Here is a 14,858-nt window from a genome sequence, read left to right as displayed (position 1 = left end):
CTAAAAGCGGAATCCGGTTTTTCGTCGTCGCCGTTATACAGTCTGCAGAAGTGACTGCAATTCCACTATGATGTTTCCACTTTGTCTTTGCAGTCTTCGGTTCTAGGTTTTTGGACTGGTTTCTTCCGTTCACCTGTTCATAAAATTGTCGATCTTCATTCCTGCTTTTAAATCTCTCATTATCTTCAACCGCACGCTTCTTATGTTCTCTCTTTTTCCTTCTGAGAAGTCTCCTCTTCTGGTCATAGAGTTTGTGAGCAGCTCTCATTTTTCTTCGCATCGCCGATTTGTCTGACTGGCAGAGATATGGGCGACGAAAAATAGTATCCGGAACGTATTTTTACTCGAACTCACAAACATCTATTTAAAACCTTTCATTTAGATTACAAGATATTTGAATCTTCGAGAGCTATGAAAGCGATCATTTGGATAAATCGGACCAAGTTTAATACCTTCCTATGGGAAGTGATAACTGTGGCGAAATTTTTGGAAGACGTATTTAAAAGTGATTATGAACAGGAATTTTTTAACATTCTGAAAATATTGAATAATAATAGTTCCGTCTTCATATTTTTGAGTGTGTAGTAAGTACACTGAAACTGATTTTAATTAAAGTGCATTCAGTTCCCGCAGAGTGAGAATTTAGTCATTTAATTAAACGAATAAGTTGATAAAAAAATGTAAGCTTCTTTTAGGAATAGACCTTTTCTTTCAGAACATTTCAGAAATTCCTTTTCCAATTTTTTTCCATATGAATTTGCATCTAATTTTGACCATATGCCATTTATTCTAAAATTTTGAAAATTATATATCTTTACGAGTATTTAAGTGAACTACAGGTATCTATACTCAAAACCTCAATACATAAATTATGGTCTTGATTGCTCCTTCAATTTCTTCTATACAAACCATTTAAGTGGACAACAAACCGTATAATGGATTATACGGAAGCTCTTATAGGTATGCCAGTATTTACCACCATTCAATCGTCCGTTCGTCCTTCGTTCCTTCTATCGTAACGTATATAACCTGTAATCCTTACCCCCCCCCCCTTATAGTAAAATATTTTGGATACGAAAAATGAAAAAAAAATATTACTGCGTACCATTAACCATAAATCAATGCTAATGATACCCACCAGTGATGCAGGGCAGGTATACAGGTTTAAGGGTAAAAGGAAGGTAAGAATTTAGAGTAGCAAAGTATAGTATAGCCTTCTCGAAGACAGAAGTCCTTCGTTAAATGCCTTCACAATCCCTACGCATGCTGCTGCCATCATTTATTAGATTTGACTTCTGGGACCCAAATACACAACCAACGTACATACGATGGTTTTTTACTTTGTATAAAATCTCCTAAATGCTTTATCTTAGTTCAATGGCTTGAACATCCTATCCCATACCTTTCTTCTTGTTCTTTTCTTGGTCTTTGAGCAACTTAACAAGGAAATCCTTCTTTGAGACAAAATATATGTAGGTTAGGTACATTTCTACAAACCTTCATAGGAACGTATACAAAATCATTTTCCCCATAGAAAAAAAAAAGAAGAAAGGACTTTCGTTCATGTTAAACGGGGGGAACATGGGGAATCCTTGAAATTTTTATTCACAGTGTCTCCTTTCTTTCTGACCATTGGTTTTGGTTGGTTACATTAGGATGGGTTGGAATGAGGAAAAAATACCAAGGCCACTCACGTGCGCCTGCCAGGTCAGGTCTTATGAATTCTTCAACTTGAATATTTATGGATCTTTCACAACGAAAAAAAAGAAGAAGCTATTTTATACTTTTCTACAGATAAAGATGCAGGTAAATCTTCGTAATGGTAACATAAATATGTAAATTAATCTGTTTTTGTGTGGTTTAGTTTGTTTCTTTCTCAATTTTTTCAGTTTTTGAGCTTTTTTTTTTTGAAGGATTAGCTTTTTTGAAGGCAAATTATCATTTTGCATGTTTTCTAGGATGAAAAATGAGCTTGGAGTTAGAGGTTCATAATTCCTCTTCTTTCTTTTTGTAGGGGTTCGTTTTATTTTGTGGGGTTTCACGGTTATAGGTTTTAGAGTATGATTTGTTTGTTGTTAATTTTTGAGGCCAATAGAACAACACCTGTATCTATGATGGTTAAGCGAATATTAGATTACTGAGGTGGAAAAGTGAAACCATGATAAGTCATATTTTCTTACAGGCATCGATTTTTAATATTTTTAGGGTTTAACACTGTAAATCATATTTTATACAGTGTGTGGGTCAAGTACCAATGTGAAGTACTTTGTTGTCTTAGACCGAGGTTTAGCTCTCCAGATTTGAGATTCTAGGTTACTTACTAAAGATCAGTAGCTTTGGATCTTAATTGAAACTAAGTTGAAAACAAGTTGTTCCTAGGATACAATATTTATTTAATATTCTATCTATGATTGGCTAGAATTTCTGTCGAGAAGCAAATCCTATTTTGGGATTAAGGGCCGGCTCTCGTTCACTTACTTTGTTTCGCTGGGTATCAAAGGCTTTCACCGCCTGAAGTATTTGCATCCCTACCCTTATCACTGTTGAAGGTATAGTTTGTAAGAAAAGTACATTAAGTGTCTTCTCAGGAGACTTTGGAGCTGAGGTGTTGACCTTGTTTTTCCGTGTCTTTCCGGGTTTGTGTTTACTTGACGGCAAAAGTAGGTGTGTATTTAATCAGAGCGAATGTTTATTCTTCATAGTAACTTATGGACTTCATCACTTATCCTCACTGTTTTATCAAACGGTTATTATCAGAAATATATTTGCTTCGTTACAAGAATTTGCTGTCGATTTTTATGGAACAACACACCTCTAGATTAAGACTTACTCATTTCAATCGAAGTAAAATACCTTCTACGGTTAGGCTGGATTAAAGTGGCTGTCCGTGACCACTTATGACAGCTTAATGGCCCATTGTGATACCACATGAATCTTGAGGCTTTCTCTTAAGATTAATGAAACCAGTGCCTTACGAAACGTGAGAAGCTGATTATGCTTATAAGATTAATATCATTTAGATTGTTATAGAAGAATTCGTAGAAAATTCTTGCGTTTTTGAGGTAGCGCAGGGCATGTATGGAAAAGGTGAAGAACTATTTCGTCCTCTTCCTCGTTTATACAGCTTCTGCAAAAGTCATTTGAGCATACGCCTTAGCGCTTTCCTATTAGACAGTGCCTGGTTATAACACCCATTATCGAGCTTATACGATCGTATGCGATCTGCTTAGAGATAGCAAGCACCTCATGCGCTTTAAATCTATTGTAAGCCAGATGTTTTTTGTTTGTGATGCTGTTCCACCATGGTGTTTGCCTTCTTCATAGCGTCCTGCAGTATAGCAATAGTTTACAAGAAGCGGTAGAATGGGTTGTACTGTACGGTTCCTGGCGAGTTCATCTGCCTTACAGTTTCTTGGGATGTCTGTATGGCCCAGCACCCAGCAAAGGTGAATATTTAACTGTTGTGCCATCTCCATAAGAGATGATCGAAAGTTAAGGACTGTTATAGAGTTTGTAAAGACTAAGTCCAGACATTTGAAAGCAGCTTGACTATCTAAGAAAATTCGGATATCAGATATTGATACAACGTTTTATTTAAGCCAGGACAAGACTTGTTTTTATCGCCAAAATGTCCGCCTTGAACACGCTTAGAGTACACTCCTCCACCAACACCTTCTTTTGTATTTGAACCATCTGTACAAAAGTGGATTGACTCGTCTTCGAGGAAAGCCCTATCCTCCTAGAAAGATCTGGGAGGTATATAGAAATCTGAAAGTTTCTGTCGAATTGAATTTGAAGGATGGTGTAGTCTGTGTGCTTTGGAATTGATTCTAAATATGCCAATGCTGCAGGTTCTGTCGTGCGAAGCAATGAGCTTAAACATAGGCTAGCTGAATGTTGGACTTTATTTATATTTTGTAGCAATTTATAGCTTTTTTTAAGCAGTCTACCATTTTGTCACAACGTACAGTAGCTTTTTTGACTCTTGCTTGTGCAATGCTTTTCCAATTTAGTTTTTGTCTAAAATAAGACTCAAGTACTTAGACTTGTCTGAGAACTTCAATTGGATTCCTTTAATACAGGAAGGGTTAACAAATGGAATTTTGTATTTCCTCGAAAATAATACTAGATCGGTTTGTGTGTCTTAACACCCATTCCCTTTTGATCAGCCCAAAGTATTAGTCGATCCAAGTCATTGTGTGAGAGTTTTTTTTTTAAGGAGCTAAGATGTCATTCATGCGCATAAGCGATCACTCTGAAACCCTCCAAATCCAGACTTGTTAGGATTTCATTCACCATTAGGGTCCAGACGAGAGAGGATAGAACACCACCTTGCGGTGTCCCTCTACTAACGAATCTTCTAGAAGAAGAATTGCCCAGTTTATAGTTATTTTGCTAGTCAGTATTCAATGAATTTACTCCCCAAGCGAACTCTCTAAGTCTAAAGATGTTAGTGCAGATGTTATTACAGATTTGTCCACGTTGTTAAAAGCACCTTCGATATCAAGGAGAGCAACCATAATGAACTCCCTATGATGGAGGGAATATTCTATACCTGCTTAGGGTATAAAAACAACTTTAACTTCTCACCACACCATGGGAATATGAACCAGATATAGAAAGCTGGTAAAAATTGAATCAAGTATTGGTGCAATAATGTTTGATGCTTTTTGTGTAGCTCGGCTGATATTATTCCATCTGGTCCTGAAAATATAAATGGTTCAAAGCTGTTGAGGGCCCATTGTAGCTTTTTCCTAGTGATCAGACCTTGTAAAAGTACCTTCTTATTATGGACGGAATTCGTCAACAACAAAAAAGTAACAAATTAACACTTATCAAATAATTCTGTAAGACATATCTCAAAATTGTTTTATAATTAAAGATTTTGTATTTTATACAACGCTGATATTGCGGTGTACAAAATTAAAAAAAAAACTTCTGCCAATATAAATAAGGGATGCAATTTATTTCTATAAACATTTTTCGTTTGCAGTTATTTTGTGCTTAAAAATATACTAAAAAAAGAGGCTGGGATGCGACCCACACTGATAACTTCCCATCCCGTCTGTCGATTTGTCTTGCTTAAAAGTTTGTCTATATGTACTCGTATCAATTTTTACCAAATTTTCGTACTATTTTTTTTAGATTTAATTTTTTATGAAAAAACGGTCTGTTGCATTTTTTTATAAAAGTTACTGAATATCGAAATTTCTGTGAAATAAAATAAGTTTGAAGGCAATATTTTTAATTTTTGAAAAGATATTTGAGTCGAAAATTATTTTTTACCAACTTTTGTTATTTTTTTTTTTTCGGTTTTTAAGTTTTTGTAAAAAAACTGTCAATTCGATTTTTTTTAAATTTTACTGAATGTTGACAACAATATTTTTTGAAAGATAAAAGTAGATTAAAGCCAATATCTACAATTTTCAACAACGTTTTTACATTTTTGTTTTGGTATTTATTTTTTGTAAAAAAACTGTCATTTCGATTTTTCTCAATATTTTTCCGAATGTTGAAAACAATATTTCTTATAAGATAAAATAAGTTTGAAGCCTAAATTTCAAGGTTTTGAAAAGATATTTGAATCGATATTCAATTTTTACGAACTTTGAGTAATGTTATTTTTAGATTTTTATTTTTTATAAAAATTAACTGTCAATTCGATTTTTCTCAAAATTTTATCAGATGTCAAAAACATTATTCTTCGTTGCACAAAATTGTTTTGGAGATGAAATCATATTTCAGTCGTAACATTTTGGACGTGACAAATTTTTTTTTTCAGTTTTTTCGATTTATAAAAAAACCGTTGATTGGATATTTTTCAAAAAATATACTTTGATATCACGTTACAATATAGTATAGAAAATTTAGTTCCAGCTTCTAGCGTTTTTGGTTCGTAAGATATTAAGGGTTAACCAAAATGTTCACCTTTTTTCAAACTACTATGGTAAAAAAAGCACCCACACAATTTTCTTGAGAGCCCTTTCTGCATCTTTCTGCCTTATTATTTGTATAACAAAATTTATTTGAAATCGATATCTCTTCTGGTTCTTGAGCTATGAACGACGATTCCAGCGCAGATATGGTTACAAAATTAATTCTTTGCGGAATGAGACATTTAATACGTAATAGGGAAAAATATATCAAACCGAAAGAAAACTCATGGTTTGATTCGAGCTGTTATCAAAAACAAAGTTTTCGACCGGTGACTTACTTACTTAGGTCTTCAGATCTGTTAAGTCCGATGGAAACCCCTTAAGGGGCAGAGGGACGCCTACGCGCCATCGTGTACGGTTTCCAGAGATGTGATTCTTCTCCCTCTTACTCTTACCTAGTGACGCTGATTCCGCCTCGATTGTTCTGCACCATGTGCTTCTCGGTCGTCCAGCTCTTCTCCGTTCTTATGTGAGCGAATTGTTTGGCCTACAATGCAGTCGTTACCTTTTCTAAGCGTATGTCCAATCCATTGCCATTAACCTCTTCGTATTATAGATTCTTTAGTTTCCTGACCTATTGTTCTTTTAAGGACCTAATTTGCAATACGGTTTGGCCAGAAAATCGTTATGATGTTACGAAGACATCTGTTTCCTAAGGTTTGCAGCTTTCTTGTTATGGCTGAAGTAACCTTCCAAGTGCTGCACTTATAAAAAAGCACAGATTTGACATTTGTGGAAAACAGTCGTAGCTTGTTCTTAAGCTGATAGAGTTAATCCTCCGAATTTTGGACAACATAACGGGCGCCGCTTTTGCTTTGGGAATGCGGCAGATGACGTCTTGTTCAGTTCCGCCTTCGATGGAAACGATGCTTCTAAGGTATTGAAAGTTTTCCACTTTTTCCACCGGTTGCGAAAAAATATTTATTTGAGAGGATGGTCGGGTTCCGAAGCTGATCATTATTGTTTTGCCGAAATTCATTTTCAGCCCCACAACTTCTGCTTTTCTCTCCACACTTGTTGTCATTTAATGGAAATCCATGATTCTATGAGAGAGTAAGCAAACATCTTCGCGTAATCCAAGTGCTTTAAATAGGATGACGAAGTCCATTGGATCCCTCCGCTACCTGACAGAGCTAAACGCAGTACATCGCTTATCACCAACAAAAACAATATTGGCGACAGAATTCAGCCCTGTATGACTCCGCTTCGGATTTCAAAATCACCTGACAACCTACCATCGTGGATAACGTGACACTTGGATCCATCATATGCTGCTTTAATAATAGCAATTAGTTTTTCTGAGATGACTTTCCTCCGCAAAGCTTACCAGATAAACTCCCTGTTAACGCTATCAAATTCCTTCTCGAAGTCGATGAACATCAGGTGTAGTGTTCAATAATGTTCCGCAGGGTGTTAATATGATCAATACAAAGCATTCCAGCACGGAATCCTGCTTGTTGGGCATCGAGTGTGCCCTCAAGGTGTTCCCTGATGCGTTCCAGTATAACTTCTGCTATTGTTTTGGCAACGGCTGGTAGAAAGCAAATTCCTCTCCAGTTTTCGCATTAAGTAAGATCTCCTTTTTTTTGGGAGCTTGACGATAATTCCCTTCTTCCACTCATGGGGAAAGCTTTCGGTGGTCCAGGCTTCTTTTATGAGCGGATGAAGCCGTTCGCTTGATGACGTTGGCGCTGCTAGTAAAAAATCTGCGCGAATTCCATCAAACACTTCCGATTTGCTTTCATTGCGGCAACGATTTCATCTTTACTGGGAGGTGCGGTGCGGATTCGGGGATTAGTTTATTCAGGCGCTTCAAAAAGGTATCGGCTGTCGTTGTTTTCATAAAACGCGGTTTAAAACCGAGGAAAAGTGTTCTTTCCACCTTCTGACTTGCTCATCCATCGAACTTATCACAGTACCATCTACTTCTTTCACCAGGTGTTGTACGGTCAGCTGTGTGTACGGTCAGCTCTTTGGTTATTCTGTAAACGTTCCTGCTGCCGCAAATGTGTGCAGCATCTTCTGTTTTGATGTAGTTACGCTTGTCGCGGCGCACACTGCCTTCAACCTCTCTCTTTTTCATGCGATACGAGGACTCCAGCTCGTTTCTTTCTTCCTCTTGTGCAGCAGTTATTCGAGCCCTGAACTGTTTGCGTTCGTTGATCCTTGCCCAAGATTCTTCTGAAAGCCAAGTGTTGTTTCTTCCTTTTTTCCGACCGACAATTCTGTCAGCAACTGAAATGAAAACATTTTTCACAGCATTCCAATGGTGTTGGATGTCGTCATGTACTGTGCTGCTGATTGTTCTCATTTCGTGTGACAGGAGGTCCCTAAATTGTTGACAGGTCGTGGGATCTTTAAGTCTGGCGATGTTGAATTTGGGGGCTCGTGTTGTTCCGTTGGAAATTCGAACTGTAGCTGTACGCAATTTTAAGGTAGCTATCATTAAGAGACTGCTTCTAAAGCGTCGACTTATGGCGAAGTCGTCAATTTGGTTGGCAGACGCTTGCCTGTCCGTCTACACCAAGCTAATTTTATGACAGAGTTTGTGCTCAAGCTTAGTGCTACCAATCACAAGGCTATTGCAGAAACCAATCATTGTCCGGGTACAATAGCCAAAAGTCGTCAACGTGTTATCATGAATTATCCGAGGGGTAATTTTGGTTTCTGTAGCGAATGGTGTTCAGTTACGAAGAGTGCTCATCTCCGTAACCTATCCTGAAGAGAAACTTCGCCCTTGCAATTTTTGCTAACTTATGTATATTGGGATGCACAAGTCATTGCCCGGGGCCACCACGAGGAGGTAAAGCAAGAACTGGTCTGAACGAAGTTTTAGGCAATCACCAAATACCCGATCTGCCATGCCGCAGGCACCCAAAGAAGCTAGAAAGCTCTGTAACGGTTAAATTCGACGAAACGTATTTTTAAATGATAAGAAATAACGATGTCAAAACGTTGTAAAAATGTCTGGTCATTTGTAAAAACATACACATTGATTGGGGTTGATTTTCTTAATTAACAGTTAATTTTCTGTTCTATTCTTGAGAGCTTAAATGATTTTATGGGACTAATCTTCTCTCGCACTCTGGAAGACCTTGACATATACAAGTTTGCTGGCCCCCTATTGTTCTAAAAAGGCATTCTTCAACTCTGGCAAAACCATTCTACAGCTCTCTTACCGAGTGGATGGAAAACAGCCTCTGTCCAGCCTGCCCCTAAAAAAGGCGAATCTATCCAACTATCGTCCAATAGTATTTAAGATCCTTTTTTGGAATATCATGGAAACGCTGATTAATTATCAGCTTAAAAAATATCTCAAAGAACGGAAGCTCTTAATGACCCGTAGTTTGATTTTGGTAGCAAATGGTCAACCGATGATCTGATGGTTTATCTAACCGAACAGTGGAATAAATCCTTAAATCGTTTTTGATAAAATAAGATTATTTCATTTAATATTTCAAAAGCGTTTGATCATCAATCTCTCTTATATAAAATGTGTATTTTTGGAATTCATTAATCTCTTCTTTGTTGGATGAGAAATTACCTTTGTAATAACTGAGGGAAAGTTGTATTGAATGATTTTAAGTCTGAAAGTCATAAAATAAATGCTGGTGCTCCTCAGGGCTCCGTTGTGTCGCCGACTCTCTTACTTATATTCATAAACGATATCTTGTTTGAAAGGTGCTAGGTGCTTAGATTTTCTCCGACCAACTGTGCAGAAAAAGTCTTACACCTTCTGATCTGGCTGTCATTTCAAAGCCGAAATTCGTCAAAAGCTAGAACGTTACTCCCTCTTATGTACAGTTTTAAATGGCACTTTTATGAACATCACTCGAACACCACCGAAACGTTTCTCGCCTTTTGATGTTTTATTGTTATTTTTAAAAACAATGTTCTTTTAAATAACCACTTATATTCCCCTCTTTAAAACATTTTTCGCACTTCCAGGAATGCTTATCAGTTTACCTTTGAGTTTAATTTCGGTAAAGAGGTTCCTTTTTGACGGCACATCGAGAATGTAGAAGACCGATGTGCACTGGTAACTTCTCTTACATTCTTTTTTCCTAGACTCGCATTGTTTTTAAAATTAAACCATATTAAGGGTTATCGTGTTAGAAAATTATAAAGAAAATACAAAAAGTACCCCATAAATGAAAATCCCTAATCAGAATTATGATTTTTTACATTTTATTATTATTTAATTTATTTATCATATTTATATTTATCAATATTTTGGGCTGACCCCGAAAAAAGTATTGTATACTACAGATTGAATATAATTTGTAAACTTGATGTTGACAAAAAGGTAGACAAACAGCATGAAAATGATTGTTGGAAAGAAGAAGTTAATCCTTCAGACGAAAACTTCAATGACAATGAGTCGTCACCTTAGAAGTATCCCGATCACACATAAACAATTTTTTTACAGACAAATTTCTAAAGACAACAAACAACGTTAAATCTTAGCACCTTAGTTGTTGTCATTTTAAAATTCAATTTCTTAAAACCTCAATAAAAAAAGCCTTAAAACCCCTCATAATATTACCCAAGAGTCATTAAAACTTTCACAAAATGCATTCAAGCAATCAAAATTCAATTTGATTGCAGTCAAGTAACTCAAAATCTTCAAACCACCATTTTTTTGAAAAAAAAATTAAAAAAAAAGAAAAATCGAAAGAATAGAAAAAAAGAAAAGGATGCGGAAATAAAAGCCTTTCACTTCATCACAGCATGGATGAAGTCTCCAGCAGCACAGAGTTAACTTAGCTGAGCTTCCATTTGGCAGGACGATCAATTCACAAAAGCATTCACTAGAAAAATTATTACGGAAAGAAGTAAAAATAAAAAGGACGAAAACGAACAAAATTGTGTGAACAGTTTGGCTTAATGCCTAAATATGAAATGAAAAATTCAAATCTGGTTCCCCCTGCTGTGCTTCGTCACCTCACCGCGCTTTTGAATTCGGATGGCTTGTGGGTTCAATGATGGCTCCTCATTTTCGTCTGTCCTCTCTTCCTTAGCTCTTATACAGACAACAATGAAAAGCAGAACGAAAAGTTGTTCCAGTCAGTGCCAAGTCAAAGATTACAACAACAAAAAACAGAAAAAATACCAGTGGAGTATCATTCTGCAGCGCGGTGGCAGGCGGTAACGGCGGAGTCGTCGGTGGCAAAAATGAAAGAGTCAACAGCGAGTGCATAAAGAAATTCACAACAGCTGAATATGAACTTAGCTGCAGTGAGTTGGCAAGTGAAAGCACAACAATATTGCCAGCCTAGCGTTTTTATTGAAATATTTGTATTTTGAAACTGGGATATTTCTTAAATTTTCTGAAGGCATTTCAATAACTCGGAATTTTGAACAAAATCTTAACTCCCTATAGAAAATTCTTGTAATAAGTTTGATTTGTCGAATTAAAAAATTATGACGTTTCAAAGACCCTAATATCTAAATCAAAGTGGAACATACAAAACAAAATTCGTCAACTCGGATGTTTTACGAACAACAAATGGTATTAGCTTTAGAATAATTTTATAAAATGAAGAAAGAATCCAACTGTCAGATATTTGATTCCTTCAAATATCTGACTTCAAAATTCTTTCCTTCTTTTCTAAATTTTGTTTTTAACGCAAGAAAATGTTTTTAGAAAACCCTAATCGATTTTTTTTCACAAGAAATACTTAATTTCAAAAATTAAAATGATACAAATTGGGTTTCGACTTAAAATGTCCTGAAAAAGGAACGGGGCCCTACTAAAGGGTGATTTTTTTGAGGTTAGGATTTTCATGCATTAGAATTTGACAGATCACGGGGGATTTCAGACATGGTGTCAAAGAGAAAGATGCTCAGTATGCTTTGACATTTCATCATGAATAGACTCACTAACGAGCAACGCTTGCAAATCATTGAATTTTATTACCAAAATCAGTGTTCGGTTCGAAATGTGTTTATCGACAAACTTTGTTCAGCGATGAGGCTCATTTCTGGTTGAATGTCTACGTATATAAGCAAAATTGCCGCATTTGGAGTGAAGAGCAACCAGAAGCCGTTCAAGAACTGCCCATGCATCCCGAAAATGCACTGTTTGGTGTGGTTTGTACGCTGGTGGAATCATTGGACCGTATTTTTTCAAAGATGCTGTTGGACGCAACGTTACGGTGAATGGCGATCGCTATCGTTCAATGCTAACAAACTTTTCTTTTTGTTGCCAAAAATGGAAGAACTGAACTTGGTTGACATGTGGTTTGAACAAGATGGCGCTACATGCCACACAGCTCGCGATTCTATGGCCATTTTGAGGGAAAACTTCGGAGAACAATTCATCTCAAGGAATAGACCGGTAAGTTGGCCACCAAGATCATGCGATTTGACGCCTTTAGACTATTTTTTGTGGGGCTACGTCAAGTCTTAAGTCTACACAAATAAGCCAGCAACTATTCCAGCTTTGGAAGACAACATTTCCGAGAAATTCGGGCTATTCCGGCCGAAATGCTCGAAAAAGTTACCCAAAATTGGACTTTCCGAATGGACCACCTAAGACGCAGCGGCGGTCAACATTTAAATGAAATTATCTTCAAAAAGTAAATGTCATGGACCAATCTAACGTTTCAAATAAAGAATCGATGAGATTTTGCAAATTTAATTTTAAAAAAAGTTCTCAAGCTCTTAAAAAATCACCGTTTATAAGATTCGACTCTACATTGAAATTGCTCGAATTCGAAAAATTGGTACTATGTATTTATTTGACTACTTTCCAACGAACGAGAACTGAATAGTTCTAGAAGTGCCAACTATATTCATATGAACTTTCGTATAAACGAGGAACCACGTAACTCGAAAGTAGAATTTAAAACATAGTGGAGCGCCTCGGGGCTTACCCAAAAGTTTTTTTTATTATTATTATTATAAAAAATTAATGTTTGACCATATATTTTCACTTTAAACATTAATTTTTTTTATTAACTTCCCATAGGAAGTTATTGTAATGGGTCCGATTTGTCAAATTGAAAATTTTGACATTTCTCGACGTTTCAAGGTCCCTTGAGTTTAAATAAAAGATTTTTAGAAAGATGTCTGTGCGTGTGTGCGTACGTACGTTCGTACGTCCGTACGTTCGCGACATTTTTTCGCCTTGCATAGTTCAAGAACCAGAAGAGCTATAGATTTCAAATAAATTTTGTTATGCAGATAATAAGGCAGAAAGATGCAGAAAGGGCTCTCAAGAAAATTGCGTGGGTGGTTTTCTTAATACAGCAGTTTGAAAAAAAGGTGAACATTTGGGTTAACCCTAAATATCTTACGAACCAAAAACGCTAAAGACTTGAATTAAATTGTATATAATAAACTGTAAGGTGATATCAAAGGAATATATTTTTTGAAAAAAAAATCCATTTAACGTTTTTTTTATAAATCAAAAAACTGAAAAAAAAAATTGTCACCTCCAAAATTTTACGACTAAAATATGATTTCATCTCCAAAACAATTTTCTGCAACGAAGAATAATGTTTTTGATATCTGATAAAATTTTGAGAAAAATCGAATCTAAACGAAACATTACTCAAAGTTGGTAAAAATTGAATATCGATTCAAATATTTCTTCAATAACTTGAAATTTAGGCTTGAAACTTATTTTATCTTATAAGAAATACTAGCATTTTGCCCGCAGCTTCGCCCGCAGTGGAGAAATTAAATAAGTATGAGAGATAAAGGCTAAGGGTATAATACTAGAAATGAGTCAATATAATAACTAAATGTTATTGCTTGGCTTAGATCAACAATTTTTAAAAATTACTACAGACAATGAAGTTTCAACACCTTAATATATGCTTATTGAAATGCAACAACAAATGTTAAAATATATTTCACCGTAACAAAAATAAATAGTTCTGAATTCTAACAATTTAAAAAAATAAAATACAAAGTATTAGTTTAAGATATTTTTATAGACAATGTTATAAGTTTTCCCGTCGGGTGCAAATATGTGTAAATTCCGGACATTAGATACACGTGAACAGGCTACATAAAGTTGACCATGAGAGAAGCATGGGTTTTCTAAATGCACTCTTGCTAACTGTAATGTTTGTCCTTGTGCCTTGTTTGTAGTAAAAGCAAAGCTAAGCTTGACGGGAAACTGAACCCTTTTAAATTGGAATGGAAGGTCAGTGGGAAGATTTGGTATCCGAGGTATTATAACACTATTGCCCTTACCGACACCTGTTAAAATAGTAGCACCAAGAATGTTCTGTCCCAATTTTGTTATCCGAAGCTTTGTTCCATTACATAGCCGAGGAGCATCTAGATTTCGCATAAGTATTACTGGTACATTTAGTTTCAATTGAAGTTTATGTGACGGTACACCCGATGGTTCAAGTGAATTTAAAAACTCTACAGGATATGAAGTACTTAGTTCCGTATCCATAATTGTATCCATTGACAAATATTCCTTCTTTTCTCCTTGAAACTCGTTTAAAATGTCAGTGTTGATCCTATTTACAATTTAATTTCTTGGTGCTAACAACAACAATTCTGCGTAAACATTTCTGCGTAAAGTCCTGAATCCACGTCATTATGAAGATGCACTCTCATATTCGTTTTCAGGCGAAGTTTTTTGACTGTCGGCCATAAGCTTGATGATTTAATGCACGCTTGAATTTCATCTGCTGGTGTCCCCCTTTGAATCACTGGGAGGGTTTGACGGAAATCACCAGCCAATAAAACTACCATGCCTCCCATTATATCTGTACTATCTCGCAAGTCCTGGAGGGTCCGGTTTAAAGCTTCTATAGCCTTCTTGTGAGGACATTGTACTTTTATCCCGCACACTAAAAGCTTGCATTCTCGTAGCATCCTACCTCGTAAACTATTTTTACTAAAATTACAGATGGGCGAATCTTCCTGTGCCAAATTCAATGGTAATTTTAA

General features: G+C 36.0%; 1 protein-coding gene across 1 annotated transcript; it reads right to left on the bottom strand.

The window, feature by feature from the left end:
• Positions 1 to 14,144: 14,144 nt before the first annotated feature.
• LOC129953463 (uncharacterized) lies at positions 14,145 to 14,669 on the bottom strand (the record flags this gene model as incomplete). Its single annotated transcript, XM_056066712.1, has 2 exons — positions 14,473 to 14,669; positions 14,145 to 14,422 (listed from the first exon to the last, which is right to left on the bottom strand). Coding segments are annotated over exons 1-2 (475 nt in total), but the record flags the coding sequence as incomplete, so codon positions are not given.
• Positions 14,670 to 14,858: the final 189 nt, after the last annotated feature.

The sequence above is a fragment of the Eupeodes corollae genome, unplaced genomic scaffold (genome assembly GCF_945859685.1).
Source record: "Eupeodes corollae unplaced genomic scaffold, idEupCoro1.1 scaffold_945, whole genome shotgun sequence".
Lineage (NCBI taxonomy): Eukaryota > Metazoa > Arthropoda > Insecta > Diptera > Syrphidae > Eupeodes > Eupeodes corollae.
This window is presented reverse-complemented; position numbering and strand designations above follow the sequence as displayed.